The 20,541-nt window shown below is 50.8% G+C and overlaps 7 protein-coding genes across 7 annotated transcripts; 4 read left to right on the forward strand and 3 right to left on the reverse strand.

Annotated features, from left to right (window-relative positions):
- Positions 1 to 1,146: 1,146 nt before the first annotated feature.
- Positions 1,147 to 2,573, reverse strand: EsH8_VII_000299 (methionine aminopeptidase MAP1; the record flags this gene model as incomplete). The annotated part of the gene is made up of 5 exons (XM_083270432.1): positions 1,147 to 1,268; positions 1,351 to 1,897; positions 1,963 to 2,279; positions 2,331 to 2,364; positions 2,433 to 2,573. The coding sequence occupies 5 exons, from the start codon at positions 2,571 to 2,573 to the stop codon at positions 1,147 to 1,149; spliced, it is 1,161 nt and encodes a 386-aa protein (XP_083127989.1).
- A 715-nt stretch (positions 2,574 to 3,288) lies between these two features.
- Positions 3,289 to 5,206, forward strand: EsH8_VII_000300 (kynurenine 3-monooxygenase; the record flags this gene model as incomplete). Its single annotated transcript, XM_083270433.1, has 4 exons — positions 3,289 to 3,400; positions 3,664 to 3,881; positions 3,941 to 4,360; positions 4,427 to 5,206. The coding sequence occupies 4 exons, from the start codon at positions 3,289 to 3,291 to the stop codon at positions 5,204 to 5,206; spliced, it is 1,530 nt and encodes a 509-aa protein (XP_083127990.1).
- A 754-nt stretch (positions 5,207 to 5,960) lies between these two features.
- EsH8_VII_000301 (aldo/keto reductase) lies at positions 5,961 to 7,113 on the reverse strand (the record flags this gene model as incomplete). Its single annotated transcript, XM_083270434.1, has 3 exons — positions 5,961 to 6,395; positions 6,449 to 6,821; positions 6,884 to 7,113. The coding sequence occupies 3 exons, from the start codon at positions 7,111 to 7,113 to the stop codon at positions 5,961 to 5,963; spliced, it is 1,038 nt and encodes a 345-aa protein (XP_083127991.1).
- Positions 7,114 to 8,017: 904 nt separating this feature from the next.
- EsH8_VII_000302 (uncharacterized protein) lies at positions 8,018 to 8,930 on the forward strand (the record flags this gene model as incomplete). The annotated part of the gene is made up of 4 exons (XM_083270435.1): positions 8,018 to 8,338; positions 8,398 to 8,508; positions 8,567 to 8,867; positions 8,923 to 8,930. The coding sequence occupies 4 exons, from the start codon at positions 8,018 to 8,020 to the stop codon at positions 8,928 to 8,930; spliced, it is 741 nt and encodes a 246-aa protein (XP_083127992.1).
- Positions 8,931 to 11,254: 2,324 nt separating this feature from the next.
- EsH8_VII_000303 (uncharacterized protein) lies at positions 11,255 to 12,498 on the forward strand (the record flags this gene model as incomplete). Its single annotated transcript, XM_083270436.1, has 2 exons — positions 11,255 to 12,394; positions 12,448 to 12,498. The coding sequence occupies 2 exons, from the start codon at positions 11,255 to 11,257 to the stop codon at positions 12,496 to 12,498; spliced, it is 1,191 nt and encodes a 396-aa protein (XP_083127993.1).
- A 457-nt stretch (positions 12,499 to 12,955) lies between these two features.
- Positions 12,956 to 15,782, reverse strand: EsH8_VII_000304 (uncharacterized protein; the record flags this gene model as incomplete). Its single annotated transcript, XM_083270437.1, has 4 exons — positions 12,956 to 13,464; positions 13,522 to 14,198; positions 14,251 to 15,190; positions 15,272 to 15,782. 4 exons carry the CDS (start codon positions 15,780 to 15,782, stop codon positions 12,956 to 12,958), a joined length of 2,637 nt encoding a protein of 878 aa, XP_083127994.1.
- A 2,268-nt stretch (positions 15,783 to 18,050) lies between these two features.
- Positions 18,051 to 18,974, forward strand: EsH8_VII_000305 (class II fructose-bisphosphate aldolase; the record flags this gene model as incomplete). Its single annotated transcript, XM_083270438.1, has 3 exons — positions 18,051 to 18,652; positions 18,704 to 18,906; positions 18,964 to 18,974. 3 exons carry the CDS (start codon positions 18,051 to 18,053, stop codon positions 18,972 to 18,974), a joined length of 816 nt encoding a protein of 271 aa, XP_083127995.1.
- Between the last annotated feature and the right edge of the window lie 1,567 nt (positions 18,975 to 20,541).

A 20,541-nucleotide genomic window follows, 5' to 3' on the forward strand; every position in this document is an offset into this window, starting at 1 on the left:
TTGCTCCTGGCCTCTGCTCCAACACGGCACCGCCGCATCACTCTCGACAGCCAGTAAGGCGCTGTCTTCGAGGCCCTTCGAGACCCTTAGAGGCTTAGTGCCATTCCACCTTTTTCACCCCTCGACATGCACCGCGCAGGTGCGCCACGCCGGTCCGGTGCCGCCTCTTCGACTTGTACGTATCCCTCCCCGGCAGGATTTTTATCGCGCTCCGACCGGCCATACCAGCGAATCCCACCATGGCATGGGCTTTGCCGGGGAATCCAGACCCATCACCTCCATCAGTAGTCAGCCACACTGAGCAGTCGCTGGCACCAGCGTGAGGGGAAGACATTCACCCCTCCCTCCATAGCGCACTCATACACTACCTACTCTGCCATCAAGCAGCCCCTCGTCCAGGGGACCCCCTCAGTGCTTGGGCCCCAGCCCAGCCTGACAAGCCGCTATGTACTGAGCCTCCTCCAGCGGCCGAGAGGACAGGCGGCCGAAAACAACGCCTTCTATCCACTGGGTGGCTGGGAGGCCAGGGCTGGCCCGGTCTCCCTCCCACTTTACTCCACGACAATGGGCCGTGCTGGCCCTGCCCTTGAAACCCTGTGGGCAAGATGCGAGAATGCATCCCACGTGAACAGTTCGGCGACGGAGCAGACCAAAACAGTACGGAATTTGGACCGAGTTAACCCGGGATCTTCGTACTGCGGCGTTGAACAGTGACAACGGGTGGATTACGACGTCGACTCGCAAAGAAAGCAAATGTAAATATGCCGGCGACTAGGGATGTCCCTGGCATATATACCTCTGCCCATGACAGCTGTTGTCTCCATTCGCATGGGGCAGAGAAACATTCATTAAAAGAAACACATGCTCAAGACGTGTGCCTCTCCAGCTCCAGCTGCGTAACTCACGTCGCCGAATTGTTTAACATGTCATGTCTTTATCTTCCGAGACTTCATGTTCGAAGCCAATAGCCCACCTTTTCCTCGCCATCTTCTCCTCGAAACCAGATGCCTGAGTAATGCCAGCTCGCTGCCCTATCTCATGTGTCCGGTTTCGCAAAATGACCTCCCCACCCCCCGTTTTTTTATATTTTGCATAACACAACGCCTCACATGCTCGCTCATGCTCATGTTCATGCTAAGTTGTCATTCATGCAGTCGTTCCGTTTGCCTCGGTTTTGTCACCGGGTATCGCCACGGGTCCACCCGGAGAGTTGGCCGTCCTGGCCGTCAGCACCTCGACTCCGTCCTCGGTGACAAGAAGCGTGTGTTCTATAAGTTTTGTTTTGTCAGACCGTCATTCTCCATATTGTCCGCCATCCCGATGCGTGGTCGGTGGACGGGTGCAACTTACCGAACTGCGCAGTCTTCTTGCCGTCAATCGTTGTGCTCGTCCAGTTGTCGGGCCAGGTGACATCACGGTACTTGCCGAGCGCAACCATAGGCTCGATCGTGAACGTCATGCCCGGCTTGCACTCTCCAACCGTCTTATTCTTGGCGTAGTGAGGCACGTTGGGGGGGCAGTGGAACAGCTTGTTGATGCCGTGGCCGCAGTACGTGCGGATCACACTGCAGTTCCTCTCCTTGGCGATCTTCTCAATGATGTTGCCAAACTCACGGATGAGCGTTCCTGGCTTCACAGCTGCAATGGCAGCGTCGAGGCAGTCACGCGAGGCCTCCACCACTCTGACCGTATCGGGGTCGGCCTTGGCCTTATCGCCAACGTAGTACGTCTCGTTGAGGTCGCCGTGGTAGCCCTCGTAGTAGAGGGTGACATCAATGTTGATGATGTCGCCATCCAGCAGCACGCGCTGGTCGGGAATGCCGTGGCAGATGACCTCGTTAAGTGATGTGCACACGGACTTGGGGAAGTGGTTGTAGTTCAGGGGCGAGGGGTAGGCCTGTGGTTCGCTCATTGTCAGCTTCCTCCTGGTCCTGCGCTCACCCGCGTGCAAAGCAGACTTACGTTGCGCTCTATGCAGGCCTTGTGGACAATCTCGTCAATGTAGTCGGTCGTGATACCGGGCTTGACGGCCGCAGCGGCAATATCCAAAACCTCACGCGCCAGGCGGCAGACCTTGCGCATACCCGCGATTCCCTTTGCGTCCAGGATATCGACCTTGTTCCTGTTCAGAATGCTCCTGGGGTACTTGGGAATACCATCCTGCCACCAATCGGGGTGGGGGATGTGCTTGGGGACAGTGCGCCGTTCGGACAGAGGATAGACGGGTCGGAGGGGACCGGTAAATGGGTACGTCGGGAAAGGATTGAAAACACCTGTCTCTGGATCTGGTTTAGAGACGACCTTGGGCGGGAGGACATGGTGAAGTATACTTGTCTCGGTCTTGTGCATGGACTTGTGGTTGCCCTGCGGTGAACTGTCAGCGGCTGTTGCGATCAGGTCCAGAGCCGTAGCGGCGTGGCGTCATTGCTAACCCAGTTCTTCTTGAAGCAGTCCTGGGAGCAGAAGTAGCTGTCCTTAACACCCAGCTTCAAGCATGTAGGGCATTGGAGGGAGCCGGCATCGTTGGGGCAGTCGACTCCCAAGCACTTCTTCTTTGCAGGGGGTTCCGTCATGGTGTAAGTCGTGTCGAGGAGGAGGAGGAGAGGCGGGAAGAGGGTTGTTACGTATTTGCGATCTGCGCAAAACGAAAAAGCAGACTCGAGAAATGCTCAAAGACTCGAGGCGGGGCAGGTGAATGAGAGAAAAGATGCTGGGAAGTGGTACTTCACGAGGCAACAAAGTAGCCTACACTACAGCGCACGCCCTAAAGCTGACCACTCGGCTGCGAGAAAAGTGACCTGATTGGAAGAAATATTTCCAAGCTCAAGGCTGTGATAGGCGCATTGGCGCGGCCCTCCCCGCCGCTGCTACACCAACACGGACTTTTTCAGCGGGTTGGCTTCGATGGACCGATAAGAGGTGTTTATCGATAAGCTATCGATAAACTATCAGCGCCGAGAACAAGGAATGTTTGTCAGCCAAAAACATCAGAGGGAGGGAGAGAGACGCAAAGGAGCCTAGGAAAGTTTCCACGGCTCTGTGATCGGAGCTTCCTTTGTCGGAGCTTCCGGGGAATACCCGCCCGAGCCGAGGCGGCCCACGCCGCTCTGCGCTCTGCTTGCAAAGTCATTGACGCCTTCGCCCTCTGATCCGGCCGAGTTGACCCGCCAAAGCCGAAGTATCATGCCAGTCTTCTCACGCCACTGGCCGTAAATTCTTTCCAGGCTCCCTCTCAGCCTTCCGCTTATTTCAGCAAGGGGGAAAAAAATTCACATCGGCCCAAGCAACATGGCCAAACACCAAAAGGTCGTAGTGGTCGGTGCCGGCCCCGTTGGCTCATTGGCTGCACTTTATGCAGCGCAGCGCGGCCATGATGTTGAGATTTATGAGTTGAGGCCTGGTGAGTCTCGCGTTGCTTTCCCTCATCGGTTCAATCTCGTTCCCGTTCGGGCTGGAGGCCAACTTCTAGATGGCGGATCATCACATGGGATCCTCCAGGCCCCACCAATTGCTGCATCAAGCCCGGATAAGATCCGTTGATGGATGCAATCGTAGCCCTACGTTAGCTGGGGAAGCTGGTCTTGGCAACCATGCTGGCTGAAGCAACTCCCAGCAATGAAGGCTTATTTCCGGGTCGACTTGGAAAGTGCTGACGCTGTGCAGATCTACGAGATCCCTCGACAACTCTGTTGAACTTCACCCGTTCCATCAACTTGGCGCTGTCGGAGCGCGGCGTCAATGCTATGCGCAATGCTGGCCAACCAAAGTTACTGGAACATGTCTTTGGTGCCACTATTCCCATGCGGGGACGCATGATTCACGGCAGAACACCGAAAGGTGATTTGTACGAAGCCTCTCAGGACTACGATGTTCATGGTAGGGTTAGTCAATTGAGCACAGCTACTCGGGAAGTCAACGTGTGGAACTGACTATCTGTAAGGCCATCTACGCCGTGGACCGCGCCGGGTTGAACAAGCGCATGCTCGACATCCTCGAGGAGATGCCTAATGTCAAGTTCTTCTTCAGCCACAAGCTCACTGGTGCCGATTTTAAGAGAAACAAGGCCTGGTTTGAGGTCATGACCTCCGAGTCGGCAACTGGTCGCGCTAGGGAGATTGAAATCGACTTCGATCTCATGATTGGTGCCGACGGCGCTCACTCAGCCGTCAGATACCACATGATGAAGTTTGCGCAAATGAACTATAAGCAGGACTACATCGATACTTTGTGGTGCGAATTCCAGATCAAGCCGGCCGAGCCTCCTTCAGAGGGCAGCAGAGGACCTCATTTCAGAATCTCGCCCAACCATCTCCACATCTGGCCTGGCAAGGACTTTATGTTCATTGCCATCCCCAGTGATGTAAGTGCCTGGGTCCCTACGTTGTCTCTACGCTGTCTCTACGGAGTTCAACTGACAGTTTAACAGGACGGGTCCTTCACATGCACACTGTTCTTGCCCAACAAGCAAACCGAGGTGCTGGAAAACGACCCTTCAAGCCTACCAGCCTTCTTTGACAAACACTTCCCCGGCGTGACCAATCTGATTCCGGCTGAGGATCTGGTCGCATCCTTCAAGAGGAATCCTCACTTGCCCTTGATTAATATCAAGTGCAGCCCCTACCACTACGACGCCTCGGCAGTCTTGGTTGGCGACTCCGCCCATGCCATGGTTCCGTTCTATGGCCAAGGCATGAATGCGGGCCTGGAAGACGTCCGCGTCTTTTTCTCTATTTGGGATAAGCACTGCCGGATGAGCGAGACCAATGATCCGACTGGAGCAGCCGATAGCGCTGCCACAGCGGAATACCAGAGGGGTGCAGCGCTGGTCGAGTACACAGCAAACAGAGTCCCAGACGCGCACTCCATCAACGATCTCGCTCTGCAGAACTATGTGGAGATGCGTTCCTCTGTGCTATCCCCTCGCTACCGTCTCCGGAAGTGGTTGGAAGAGACAATGTCTGTCTACCTGCCCAGCCTAGGCTGGCAGACAAAGTATTCTCGCGTCAGCTTCAGCAACGAAAGGTATTCTGAAGTCGTTGCCAAGAGCGACCATCAGGGTCAAGTTCTCTTGAAAAGTTTCGAGGCTCTTATGTACAGTCCCCTGTTGGTAGGAGCTGTGTACATATGGTGGAAGCGGCCGCAGACAGTTGTGAGCACTTTTCAGGGGTTTTTGCGGAGTTTGTTGCGGGCAACAGAGAGCGCTTAAAAGATTTGCAACGGACTGGGAGGGGAATACCACAGCTTGTACTTCTAAAATGCAAAAGCAATATCTTATTTTCAGCCTCTACTCTTGGTCAATCAACAACTTGGTGATTAAATCGACTGTCATTGTCCCAAAACCCGAAAGAGATCGAACACTCAACTACTTGCCATCTCTTTCGAATTTCTCTCGGCTCGAATCTTCACGTGGTTTTGGAGATAACTGGCGTAATACCACCAGCGCATACTGCCCAAAGGTTGCCATTCCCAAGTTGCTCCTCTAGAGGCAGAAGCCGTAAGAAGAATATGCTTGTGAAACGAGGATATAAGCAATGAACCATTAATCGTTTGTCATATATTCACCCCAAACCTTTCGAGGATTCATTACAGATGGTATGATTACTAATGCCTTGTATGTGTGGGAAAGGGGCAGGGAGAAACTATTGTACGAAGACGATAGATAGGCTTAGGCTTGCCAAGAGAGACAATTCAAGTGAATGGTAATGATAGCATCAAATTTAAGCTTATTGAATGTTCGTGTACCATAGAATAAGTCTAGATATTATGTCGACTTTTTATCCAGTCTTATTTTGAATATGGCCCGCGGTATTCCCTTCCACGGGTTGTGTGTTTGTTCTCGATGCTGTTTGTAACCCATAGAGTTAAGAATACCGCACTACATAAAGCGGCTTCACTACAGCATTTTCCTAAGTAGAAGCCCACAGGACGAAACTCATGGCTGTCCAATATCCAAGTGCAAGCTAAACTCCATCAAGACCCTTGTACAATGGCCAGCGATACTCCTTCGATGGATCGTTGAACCGGGCGTTCAAATTCATAGACGCTATTATAGCCATGTCTTCCGCGTCTAGCAGAAAGTCCGACTCCAAGTTTTCCTTAATCTGCCATTCGATAACGCTCTTCGGGATAACTGATCGTCCGCTGTTCACGCCCCATGCAAGTGCAACTTGGGGGGGTGTCTTGCCGTGCTTGTTGGCCACCTCGGCCAGGATCGGATGGTCAATGATTCTCTGCATGTGCGATTGCTGCTTGCTCCATGAGACCTCTCTGTAAAACGAATTCTGGTTTCCTAGAGGGCTGAAGTGCGTCATGTGAATGCCGTGTGAACGTTGCCATTCCGTGAACTGATACTGTTGGAGGTAGGGGTGGAGCTCCATCTGGTGAACAGCGGGAACCTGACAATGATCAGTTCAGACGAGTCTGTCTGCCCATTTGCTAGTTGACATACCACAGATCCCTTATCCAACAGCGTCTGCATCTCATTTCTACTGAAGTTAGAGACGCCAATGGCTTTCGTTTTCCCCGTCTTCAGTAAAGCTTCCATGGCTTTCCATGTATCGACAAATGTCGTCTTGCCCATGATCATGTTTCCCGCTGCATCCTTAGGGAAGCGATCTTCCCCTCTCGCAAAGGTGCAAGGGTAATGCATCAGAAACAAGTTCACGTAGGGGGTATCGAGATCTTTGAGGGAAGCATCCAACGCCGCTTCGACATCATCAGGGTGGTACGAATTGCACCAGAGTTTGGTGGCCAAGAAGATGTCGTCCCTGGGAACACCACTAGCCTTGATGCCTTTCCCAACTTGCACCTCGGTATCGTAGCTGAACTCTCTTAGCATCCCTTTTGTGATTACAAAAAAGGTAGTGGGTTTGGAAGTACTCACACTCTAGCAGTGTCAATATGCCGATATCCACACCTCAGGGCTGTCTTCACGGCCGCTTCCTGAGCATCCGGGTCTTGGAAAGTACCGAAGCCGATAGCGGGTATCTTCGCGCCGGTGTTCAGCTCCCATTGTACCGCGCGAGTTGTAATGCTCCTGGCTTGTCGTTTGGGCAGGGAAACCTGACGTCGCAGCACCGGAAAGAATCGGGACTGTATTGAGTTTATGTTCATGGCGTCTACCTTAATTCACTTGAGCACATAAATACTGGTCAGGACAGGCTACGTCTGGTTCCTGAGTTCTCACATTACAACCTGAAAGCCTGGCTTGATATATCTGGCTAATACCACGGAAGATACCTGGTACTTAAAAGAAATAGACACTAACAAAGCGATCCAGACAATTCAACATTGTCGGACTTCACTTTCTGACGAGCCCGAATCCCACCGTTTCGAGGGTCACTTCCCGCTGAAATCTACTGCACGGTAGCTGCTCCTGAGCACACCAGAGGTATCACATGTCAGATGGGCGGCCCAATGCGGTCGCTGTTTAAAAAAAGATCCAATTGGGGGTTCTGCAGCTGTGTTACTCAAGTGCAGATCCCCCGCATCACCCCCCAACCGTCGTCTCGAGGGCATAACTTGTGCAAGATCAAGGTTCCCCGCGATTGTGGAGCACAGATCCCCGACTGTGACTGGGATGCATCGGCTCATTGTCGTCTCGGGGGAGGAGTGACGAATTGCTGCAAGCAATCGCGGTCATTTTCTCTAAACAGTAGTGGATCGAGTGAAAGGTCTGTAGGAAGAATTATATAGCTTTTAAACCACAAGAATGCCTGGCCTAGACAGCGAAACCGTTACACAACTCAAAGTGTAGACCCTGATCCGACCTGTCATATCCCTACCCCTACCTTTTATTGTCGTTGCCAGGCTCATTCGCCTCGTATTAACTATCCTTGTCATTCTACTCGCCCTATATATATCATTATGTCTTCAGCAGTTGAGACAAGTTCAGCAGGAGCGAAAACTACCGTGTCGGACACCATCGACGTCCAGCCAATCTTGACGCTATCCGGAAAGATCATTGCAGGTATACCGCTTAACCTTAAGAACGTGTATTTGAGGGTCACACTTGCTGATGACTACAGTTACCGGCGCAAACCGAGGCATAGGCCTGGGTGTCGCAGAATGCTGCCTCCTCAACAACGCAGCCAAGGTCTACTCAGTTGATCTGGCGGAACCGGGAGAAGAGTTTGTGGCCGCAGCAAAGCAATTCCCTGGCCGCCTCTTTGCAATATCTGCAAACGTTACTAATGAGGAAAGCATAACGGCCGCCATAGACAAGATTGTCGCCGAGTCAGGGGCTATTCATGGTGTTGTCTGCAACGCTGGCCGAACTAACCACAAGGCTGCTCTCGATTTCACGAAGGACGAGATCGAGTCCCTATTTGGTGTCAACGTATGTTAAAAAAACAGCTTGAGCAACAGTAGGAGTCTGTTTCTAACTGGTCAACCTAGCTTTTCGGTGCTTTCTACACTGCAAGAGCTGCAGCGAGAGCTTTCATTAAACTTAACATCAAGGGCTCGGTTGTCTTCACAGCTTCTATGGCATCTTACCGCCCAAACAAGGTACGGCGACCCTTGGGGACAGAAACCTATCCTAGGGACACTCACTGACATGACCAAGCGTGTTCCATCAGCACCTTATGGGGCATCCAAAGCCGGCGTTCGCAACATGGCCCATACGCTTGCCATGGAATGGGCCAAGTACGGCATCCGTGTTAATAGCGTTTCCCCCGGTCTTGTGCGCACGGCAATGACGTATTGGGTCCCGCAACAGCCAGACTGGGAGCAACAGCTGAAATACTACGGCGGCATGCCACGCTTGGCGGAGGTGCAGGAGCTCGGTGGTGCATATGTTTATCTTCTGAGCGATGCGGCGAGTTATACTACATCGATTGACATCCCTGTCAACGGTGTAATTGGAAGTAAGAAAAGCATTTATCCGACCTTGTGAATATTAATATCTGACATCACTTTTAGTATGCTAAGGAGATAGGGAGGGGGGAGTGGTTCGCTCGAAGAAGTCAACACAACCAAGGAGCAAGCAACCTGGCCTTTGCACAGCCCGGAAGCAAACGAAGTTCCAGACTCATTAACAGCATCCGCCCTGGCCAAGCACATCATATGGCGCGTTCTTGAGCCCGGCCCGAAATGCTTGGCTATAGTCGGTAACAAATCTAGCATCCTTGATGGTTAAACTAATTAAACAGTGTCCATAGAGTGCAATTTACGTTACGAGTGCACAGGCTTGCTTACCTGTGACTTTTTCGAGGCCCTTGTTTCTCCCCCCTCCCCCAAATTTTTTTGCTGCCCAGAAAAATTAGTCCCTGCTTCCGAGCTTCGTTGATCATCACGCGAAGCCTTATGAGGCCCCTGAAAAAGCTCCAGAGGATGCACTCGAATCTTTTGATCCGGCCGTGGGGGTTCATCGCAATCAAGACGATGCAACATTTATATCGGCTCCTGATCTCATTGGTACTACTGGACCCATTTAGATGCAACTGTATGATTCACATGAAGGTATCCGTAGCCTCATCTTGATTGACTCGCTTGTGGCTTGCGGGAAGCGCGCATCCATGGATGGGGTGCGTGTGGGCCTCGAACTTGCCATTGAGCCGCAACGGCCGCGCGACGATTATAACCATAAGCATTAAAGAGAAGTGGCTAATTTCATTTTGGCTAAAGGTGGGTGGGTGTTCGTGTTATTTGCGGGCGGTGGGCAAGTTGGGCTGGACCGTGTCGCGCTTTGTAGATGCGTCAGATTTTCTCCCTATTACGTGACTGCGCCCCTATTAGAACAATTGTTGATATCATGATCTGATTTTACCCTACAGCCTCACTGAAGGATCATTTTGTCACCAATTTTGATTTTTTTCAACAATGCGCTGGCATTGTTCACAGCAATAGCTGGCAGCTTCCCCATTAATCAAAGTTTCCTGAATTCCTCCCATGGGGAAAGTTTTGGAGAAACAACCGCGCGCGAGACTCCATACCTCGGGGTATCAGAATGCCACAGAGCCCACTAGTTACCGGAAAAGGCAAGTAGTGTAAAAGAAAAATAGCTGGAGCCCCAACTTCAAGATGATTTTTAAAGTCAAAGCTTCCTCCAGTCTCCGCCACCCCTCGGGGAATATTAACTCAATCCGTTGGAACCAGCTGACAATACCCCAGGAAGCATTTTACATCCGGGCCAAGCTGTCAAATGGACCACACATCCATCGCTTAATTCAGTATGGCCCCACACTCTCCTAGAAACGAGAACCTAATTTCACTCTTTGGAGCAGCGCTCGCGTATCTAGTTCGTCCAAAGTCTTCAAGAGACACTCCACCCAGCGGAGTCTATGTTGCATTTAGACAGAAACCGCGCATAAACCAAGCCAGTGCCAAAGCAGAAAAAATACCGACAGATCTTACAAGCGACATGCCCCTACCAGCCCGCCACGGAGCCTTGGACCGAGCCAAGACTTGGAGGCCAGGGCCAACTTTTAACAGCCTTCTTTCTCTGGCAGGTCGCCGGAAGGCCTTGGCGTATCGCAATCTTGCCTATCGGTGAGAAATCTTCGGTTTCTGGCCGAGAAGCTCCTGCGAGCCGGATGCTTCTCCAGGACGGGATGGTCGTTAACAAAAACGTCGGCAGGATTCTGTCTTGTGGGGGTTTATTCCTAAAACAACCAACCAATGCGCGCCGGTGATCCGACACCAGTGGTGGGATACCCTGGAGTCCTCATGCATGTGGGAGCCAGAATTCTCTCTCTTTTAGGAAAGACGAGCCCCTCGTTTGCTAGTTCTCTCCTAGTCAGGGCATGTGTACTATTAGTCAGAATGACTGTTTAGGCCGCTCAGGGGCCCCATGGAGAGAGCTGCCTCAGCCAAGAGACCCAGGCAGTTGGGGACGTCACATTGATTAGATTAGATCGAAGTTGACCAGTCGGTGGGCTTGCTCCATCTGTTTTCGACTCGTGCAGCCAGGGATGCCCTAGCTCCCAGGTTGGGAGTTCACTCGACCATGGCCCGATGTTTCTTGGTTGCCCAAGACTTGAGATGAACCAGTACCAGCCCTTTTTGAAGCCATGCGGCACAACCCTGAGACCGCCGGGGATAGAATGCCCCGACAAGGAAAGTCGTTGGGATCGTTGTGTACAATGTAAGAGGAGACTCCGCAGGTATTGGCCAAAGTCCAACATATAAGTCTGCTCTGCTCGCCTTGCCAACTGTGAAATAATTCTTGCTTGGCTTGGTAAAGATCGACATTCGCTCAGACCATTTCATTCTTTAAACACATTCTTTGAACATTCTTTACAGCACTACAATTATGCGTTCGCTCATTATCGCTACGCAGTTCCTGGCCGCCGCCATGGCGGCCGAGCCCTGGAACAACGAGGTCGACACCGGCTTCGAGACCTACCTTGATGGCACCAACTACACCAAGGGCTCTCTGCCTCTCCTGAAGGACATTCGTGCCCTTCCCGACTTCGACTGGGCCGCTCGCCAGTACCTCGATAACCAGAAGTACTCCTTCTACCGCACCGGTACCGCTGGCGAGTTCAGCTACCGCCACAACCTCGACGTCTGGCAAAAGGTGCAGTTCCGCTCCAAGCACCTGAGCGACGTCACCAAGCTCAACGAGACTCTCCCTACCACCATTTTGGGATACAAATTCAGCGCTCCTGTGTTCATTGCCCCCGCCGCTCGTGGTGTTTATGGAGATCCGGCTGCTGAGTTGAACCTCGTCCGGGCCGCTGGTAACGAGAACATTTTGTACATCCCTTCCATGTACGCCTCCAAGTCAATTGAGGAGATTGCAACCGGCAAGGTCAACAGTACCCTCAACGGCCCCCAGGTCATCTTCCAGCAGATTTACACCAACGCCAACCTTTCTGTTACCTGGGACAACATCCGCCGTGCCGAGCGGACCGGCGCTAAGGCCATTGTCTGGACCATCGATGCCCCCGGCGATTCCGTTCGCCACCGTGCCGCTCGCTACGACACCACCAACGCCAACTCCGTCTCCTCTGGCCTGACCTGGGACATCTACGACCAGATGAAGAACCATACTACCCTCCCCATCATCCTGAAGGGTATCACCACCGCCGAGGAGGCTCTCCTCGCCGTTGAGAAGGGTGCCAAGGCCATCTACATCTCCAACCACGGTGGTCGTCAGCTCGACCACACCCCCGGCCCCCTTGAGATCGCTTACGAGATCTACCGCAACGCTCCTGAGGTCTTCCAGAAGGTTGACGTCATTGCCGACAGTGGTGTCCGTTACGGCAACGACGTTCTGAAGCTTCTTGCACTCGGTGTCAAGGCCGTTGGCTTGGGCCGCCCCATGATGTTCGCCAACTGCTACGGTCTTGAGGGCGTCACCAAGGCCATCAACATCATCAAGACTGAGATCGTCCGCGATGGTGCTCAACTGGGTGCTACCGACCTGCACAACATCAGCACGAGCTTCGTAAGTCCCTTGACAGGTTGTCCACTCAATTGTATAATGCTAACTCGTCATAGCTCAACACCCGCCAGCTTGAGCAGAGCGTCTACCTCTTCGACCAACAGTAAATACTGTGCAATTTCGAACTTCGCGAAGTCAGATATCCTGTTAGGCGGAAGCAATTGCATGCAGTCTGGCTGCAGATAGAATGGCGTTCTCGTTTGGATTGGGTTTAGCATTTTCAACTCCTTTCTGAGTGTTTTCCGTGTACATATTTGATTAGAAGGTTACATAGCACGAAAGCGTCACGACTGGATGTTCCATCATTTCCTTCGTCCACTACCTGTGTTGCATCAAAGGACTCACCGAGTCTCAAGGCACCGAAAATGGAATACTATTTTGAGGTATTTCATGTGCTAAGGGGGTCGATCCTAAATGTCAAACAAGGGTGAAAGGACTCGTGACGGCCCCGCTTCAGAGCTCGGCCCCGCCTCCGTCTAGTGCCCGAGGATGCCGACACACTTTCCCTACTCGGTTCGAGCAGCAGGCATTGATTGATTAACAATGAAATCCCTTGTCATCATCTTATGTCGGATAGCTTCCCCTTTCCGGCCCAAAGTATCCCCTATCAGGAATCGGAAGAATTCCAATTTGAGATCCATCGACACCAGCAGAGCTTACGGTATTTCCCCACCACTTGAGAGAGATAGGGTTGTACCCCACGGCGAAGAACATGACCAGAGCCGAAACGGCTACTCCTGCAGTGAGCGCAGCTGAAAGAACGTAGTTGTACTTCTCCCACCATGCCAGCCGATGTCGGGGTAGCCAATACATAAAGATATAGCCAAGGATGAAACCGGGTGTCTTGTACGAAAGGTTAGATGGCGCCCAGTGCTGAATTCCTTGAATGACAAGAACAGGGTTGAGCCAAAGGAGAGAAGCCACAAATGGGAACAGAGTCTTGTCCAGGCGAGCAAAGGTTCGAGGGCTCAGTTTCTCCCGCAGGTTCTCCCGTACTCCAGGAAGATATTTCGGTCCGTAGCCTTGGCCGACTAGGAATACTATCGCGATGACTGTTCCTATGAGGAAGCACCCTTGACAGCTGTCAGAAGAGTTTGATGATAAGACCGGGCAGCTTTGTTGTGACTTACATTTCAAGATAGGATAGAAAGAGACAAACATGCGCTCCGACCCAAGTAGACCCCACATCAGAGAGTTGGTGTACAAAGGTGCTCCGTCATTGGCGCATGTAAATCTGCTGGGCTGAGTTGGCGTACACAACCCCTTCACGCTTTCCAGGATAAAATTCTGCGTCGCAACTGCCACAAAACAGGTGATGATAATTGTGCCAATCTGGCTCCTGAACACGGCGCGGGGGGCAATCTTGGTGTAGTGGGCCATCTTCTGATCTTGGACATAATTGTCTCCGTAGCCCGCAAGAGCCCAAGACCCTAGGGTCTGAGAGAAAAGAAAGGCGTTTGTGTTGCCGGGAAGGAGGTAGCCGGTGATGACTTGAATCAAGGCGCCAAGCCCAAGGTTCGTTCCAGTAGTAGCGGAAAGAAACGAGAGGGGAACTGCGAATACTAGGTTGATAGCAATCATGAGGAAAACCAGCCAAACTGGGGTGTCCAGCGGGTAGATGTTAAGAAAGATGACCGAAACGACGATGGCGCCAACCAGAATCACCAGAAACCACCAATCAGGCACCTCTGCGTAATGTGCCATGAGACGGCTGTGAACGTCCATGGCCCCTTCATAGTTGCCCTTTCCGTGACGCAATCCCTTGTAAAAGTCCACATAAGCTGTTGAGATCGTCTTCCACTGGTTTCTGCATTGTACATTAGCCATTGGATTTACGTGCTGCTGTTCATTGAACTCACCCCATAATATACAAGAAATAGATGGGATAAAAGCAGTAGTTGGCACCGACTGTGAGTAGGTATCCTGCCGAATAAAATGGGGGAGAATACTCCTGGTACAAAGTTTCGTTGAGTTGGTTGTTCACAACTACCTTTTGCACCACATAGGGTGTTCCATCGTTGGCAAACGGAGAAGACGAGTTGATTGGAAGGTATGCTGTGTTGTACATGTTTGTATAATAGATTCCGAGAATGATCGCCCCGCCCAAGATAGCACCGCAGTACATGGTGCAGGTGGCGAAGAAGGGCTGGGCCAGCGCCGCGTATGATGACGTAGCAATGTTCCAATCGAATGTTGTGATGGGGTTGAACAACCCAAGCCCAAGAGAAGAGCCAGTGATGATAGCCAAGGTCACATTTTGTGGTGATATCCATGTCATCCAATTGAACGTCGCCAACGCCGTGAATAGGTACCCGGGTATCCAGTAGTAGAAAAACATGCAGATGGTGCATACATAGAAGAATTTGTACCGCGAGATGGTCCATCCGTTGATATTTTCTCTTGGCTCGGGTCGAGTGAGTGCTCGATTCATAGCGATCGTCGGCAGGATCGTGGGCCAGAGAGCCTTCACTGGGTATACACTGAATCGTCGTAGGTAACCGGCGAAACCCATACCCATGAGTTGTACAAAGAGGGTCAACATGAGTTGATAGCCGAAATTCACAAAATGAAGCCCGTAGTAGACGGGCGACTTCTGGACTAGGATCATTCCATAGCTGTTGGTAGTGTAAATCGCAATGTTGTAGGTGATGGTTGCGAACATTTGCTCTTTGAAGTTCCAAGGACCTGGGTTGAGAGAATGGCGGGTACCAAAAACGGTAACTCCCCAGTCGGGAAGAACAAATTCCAGGAACTTGGCGCATGGGAACAGCAAAATCTGGATAACTTGACCATTCAAAGCTGAACAGGCATAGGGTCAGCAAATTGCAGATGCAACGCAAACCGTGGCCTCCAAATGAAATGTATGAAAACTGGACTCACTTATGGAAGGGAACCTCGAGTTAAAGAAGGTGGAAATAAAAGTACCAATGACAGCCCAACCTATTCCCAGGAAGTAAGCCCGGAAGGTTTCGATGGGTACATTCTGGTCATCTAGGATCTCCGCCACGGCGCGAACACCCGGGTACGGCGATGAATACCGGATCATGACCGCATCGATCCTCAGATCACGATCATAATGCTCTCCGTAGGCTTTCTGGCCTTGGAGAAGCTTTTTCATACGCTCCCTCATATCGGAGGGAAAGTTCCAGTCATCCTTGAAGAATTCGACAGACTCTTCGATGATGTCAACAGCTTCTTCCTCGGTCATGCCATTTATCTTCTCCAAGATATAATCTCCTTCCCCGTTAGGAGCAAGTTCTTCAAGTTTCTCGTGGGATATCTGGTCTGAGATTCGCTGCTCTGGGTTGTTCCCTTGTGCGGGGATCTTCTCAATATCTGAGTCCCGGACCGGAGTCAGCTCCTCCCCGACATTCTCCACTTTTCCGGACATAGTTGTCAGGGGACTACCGCTGCCGTATGCTGCCGGGCCCGATAAATGGTAGTTCGAATCAAAAGAAGAAAACACTTGGAATTTCAAAGAAAAAGTTTTATCTACTACCTGGGGATAATGCCGAGGATTTATACCGCCATATCTCCGTCGTCCGACTTAGAGTTGTGTGGCGGGCGGAAGGCGGGGGAATCGGGGTCTCGGCCCAGCTATCGGGCGAGATAGGTTGTTGACATGGGGATGCACCGCCAACACCGCTATCGCCTCTACTGATTTCTCCTCACCAGCCCAACAACGTTGCATTTTCCCGGTTCAACGTTGCGCTATCACCCTTTACGCACAAGAATTCTGTGATCGCCCCATAGCCGTATCACCCCGCATGCTCTGCCAACGCCTGACCTGCCTACCTGCCAGACGTGGCCTGCGGGGTGCATGCGTTCGAGGATCTGCGCCCCTGTACGTGCGAAACCGACCGACGTCAAACCGACGGCTTTTGATCATTCGTTGTGGTAAAACACGACCACTGCCGATAAAGAGCAAGATAACAGATAGGAGGGCGAGGGGTCAAGTAGTCGGAAAGTTGCGGGAATAAGACTTGGCTTCACTCGTCTGATAGCGCATGGAGAGTTCAAACCCGATTTTGGCTAAAGAATGGTAGGGAGCCAACTATGCCAGTGTAACAGTTCGGATGTCCTATGAGTCCAAAGGCTGGCCGTCAGACTGGCCAGGATCTGTTCCCCCATCCATCGGCTCTGCTGCACCACCTGACAGCGTTGCTCGAAGCCACTGATGCACGTTTCCAACTTAATTGATGACCATGACTGGATCATGAAGATTTCACCGCATCTACTATGCAGCGGCACTGGTATCCAGGCTTCCATACATTTCCAAGAACGGAGGAAATGCGACATTAACGTGATTAGGCTTTGTTTACATCGTGTTAGAGCAAAATCATGACCCGGAGAGGTCACACTGGCTTCGATAAAACTTTATGCACACCAACTTTGTTTCCCTTACGTGTTCCATACACCAGCGTACAGTTACATGTCCAAGCCTTGCAAAAGCCACCAAGCGCTGCGATGGGTGAGGCCAGAAGGAAAAGGATAGCTGAGTGGGAAAGATTCATGATAGCAGGATAAAAACTTCCAGGTGAATTGTAAGCGAATGCATTTGTGTTCTGCAATTACTAAATCAATGGCTCTCTTGGCTTATATATAAACTGAGAATTCCTTTCTGTTTTCCTCAAAGGATTAAATGCCGGGATACAATCGATAGAACCCCACTACCAGTTCGACGAGTTCAATTGTCTGAACTTTAAAAGATTTCTCCCAACTTTAAATGAGTATGCACGGGCTTGTCATGTTGGCCGGTGTGACTAGATCCAACATATGCGGTCATTTTCGCCGTATCCTCGCCCTACTTGGGCAGCACATGATGAAATATAGCCTGGTCACAATCAATTCTGTAAAGTATGGCAAATTTTCTTTTACGCAGTGTTTCGATTACTGTTACGATTTATAACATTTTGCACTTGTTGTGAATGTAATGCAATAGCGGAACCACTATTGCCGTGCTGCAATTGCGGCTTATAATCCCATTATTTGAGCAAAAACTTCTAGATATTTCTGCGGAATGAATTCAATTGGCTCTACCCTGCCCTTGGCAAAAATGGAGTGTAGTGGCATTGAAAGGGCCAGCTCTTTGGTATTGCTGCGGCTCTCTTTTGGTGAAAATAAGAAGCTAAGTTACAAAAGATTAAATCTTTGACAAAGAAAGGTGCTTTGGCACGCAATTAACTGTTACAGATACTAATTTAAATCCAGTTGGGTCTCCTACGGTACCTGAATGGTTGCTGACGTGTTTGAATTCCGAAGTCGGAATGAACCAGACCAGTAGATTGAGTAGAGGCAAGTAACATGACAAGGGTTCATAGCCGAAGCTGCCAAGAGTTTCGATGAATAAACCATTTGAGCACTGAAACTTCAGTCACACGAAGTTGGTATAATGCAAGTAATGCTGACTTCTAACTAATGGGGTCGTGCCGAGCATAGTGTGTTAACTTTCCCTCGAGACGACGTTGGGCCCACTAACTTCTTCTGCAGACACACATGCATGTACCAGCAAGTCAGCCAATTACAATGTGCAGATGACTCTTTCCTTAACTAAGGGAGTGAAATAACATATATAGAAACCAGCAGTTCAAGTATTTATCATGAGCATTTGTTCCAAACCAAAGAGCAGTGGCCTAGCAAGACATTTCCCGCCGCAAGCATGGCTGTACCGACAAATTGGAGAGACAGCAACACAACGATCCAAATTCTGAGAAAAGCTGAGAGAGAAAGATACGGTGTAATCGCGGCAATCGCATATAATCTAGAACAGATACACGGTCTAGTGACTGCCGCGGAAGAAGCACGCTCGCCTGTAATTATCCAATTCTTCCCTTGGGCGGTCACCTTTGCCGACAGCTTGCTCATCCGAACTGCGAAAGATGCTGCATCTAGAGCTTCCGTCCCAATTTCAATTCATCTAGACCATGCCCAGGACGAGGATATCATCAAGCACGCGGCCGATAATCTGCCCTTCGACAGCATCATGGTCGACATGTCCCATTACGACAAGGCAGAAAACCTCGAGAAGACTGCGAAATGGGTCAAGTATTGTCATGAACGAGGCATAGCCACCGAAGCAGAACCTGGGAGGATAGAAGGTGCGGAGGACGGCGTCATGGATACGGCCGGTTTGGAAGCTAGCAAGACCACGACTGAGGAGGTCAGTGAGTTTATCGCAACTGGAGTGGATTCACTCGCACCAGCGTTTGGTAATGTGCATGGAGAATACGGAGCGCAAGGCCCGCAGTTGGATTTTGAACGGTATGTTTCATATCTTGGTAGTTGCTGACAAGGATACTGATAAGCATGCAGCTTAGAGAAGATAGTAAGCCAGATTGCTGGCAAAGCAAGAGTGGCTCTGCACGGCACAAACGGGTTTCCGCCGGACTTGATGAAAAAGTGCATCGCTGCGGGCGCTACAAAGATAAACGTCAACAGGCTGGTGCTGGATAACTACTATGCGCACCTTCAGTCCCAAGTTTCGCACTTACCACACACCACCCTCATCGAAGAGGGTAGGAGTAAGGTTATCCAACAGACCAAGGAATGGATGGGAATATGTGGTTCTGTAGGTCAAGGCTGATACAGTGTCTATTGGGTATCTGAAACCTCCCATCTGACCTTGAGTTCCTCACCGAGTGGATTGACTGGCCAACCTGATCGATTTCGACAGGTTTCTAGAAGCTCTAGGACATATTCTCTCTCTCTTTTATTTTCGAGGGGTATCGCGGCTTTTCAGTTAGACAGCGAGTCTAATTCATAATATTGAAAAGCATGAACTTACCGATGAACAAACATTGAGAACATAAGACGCTTGAAGGGTAATCTGAGAGTGTCATGCCAATCCCGCAAACCTTCTTAACGTATTCCATCAAGTGTTTACGCTGTTGCGTGTATTGCTCCAATCCCCCTAAAACAGGGACATGCATGAGGAGCAGAATGTGCGAACAGAAGTAGACCTGCATTGCCACAGCTTTCAAAGGCGTTAGTGCCACTCATGACAGCTGACCGGGGCTGACATACCAAACTTGGGAGGGTGGATCCAAATTGGCTCGAAGATGTCTTCGGATGATCTCGCATACGGGAGAGGCCGGAACTCCGCTGTTAAATGCCGTCTCCAATTATCTAGCATTTCTTCGAGTGACTTTGCCGCCGAGATCCTTTTAGTAATATTATTTTTCCCTGCTTCTATTTCTTCGTGCGAGCAGAATGCCACTACCTGGGCGAAGAAGTAGACTGAGCGTGCAGCGATCTCATAGGGGTCGATCTCGTCCAACGTTCTTAATGGTTGCCAAAAAGTAAGAGGGCGCCGCTTCTCTCGGAAAGCAGCCCAAACGTCCTGGCAGAGCCAAGCCCACCATACGGCCTGTTTCAGCCCCATAGAATCGCCGTGTATCACCTGGGAGCGTTGAATCCAGAAAACTCCTTTTAAATGTCTTTCCCAATCCTGGCGGGAACCGTCCAACATCTCGTATGCTGAGACAATCGAGCTAGTCGCGAGGAGCTCAAGGCTCGTCTTGTAAGTGTCGTACTGCATAGCGTCCTGAATATAGTGAAGAGTTTTATGATAGTATCTCAGTGCATCGTTACAGTACCGAGCATTCCTTTCGTTGGCATTTATGCTCAGTGAAAGATTACGGGACGAAAGTGCAAGAATTGCGTTCATGAGCCCCACATTGTGCATCTAAACCAGACAGCAAGACCTGTTAGCACGATGGTCTTATAGAGTGAATAGGATCGTGTACAGCAAGCTGAGGAACAATTGTTCCAAATGGGTTTCTGGGCTCGAATAAGTCCATCTAGTTGGGGAATACTGTCAGTTATTGTATGACCAGAATGACTATATGCACTTGCCCATTGACTAATGTGCTCCACAAAGTTTCGGAAGACCACATGTTCATCAGGTAGAATATGCAGTGGTGTCGCCAGACTCCAGGTTTGTTTCTCAATCTGCTGGTAATCGCTCAAGTCAGGCACCCTCTCTTGTAAATAAGGGTTCGATGTACACGGAGCCGGTGATAATGGTTCTCCGGATTTCTTCTGTGGAATTCTCCCAATAGCAGGTGACTGTATGGCCGAATTGCTAAGGAGGACGACCCCTTCGGGTTCCAAATTGATACTTGAGAATTCAAACTCTTGCATAGCCGCGT

The sequence above is a fragment of the Colletotrichum jinshuiense genome, chromosome 7, assembly GCF_051148585.1.
Source record: "Colletotrichum jinshuiense chromosome 7, complete sequence".
Taxonomy (NCBI): domain Eukaryota; kingdom Fungi; phylum Ascomycota; class Sordariomycetes; order Glomerellales; family Glomerellaceae; genus Colletotrichum; species Colletotrichum jinshuiense.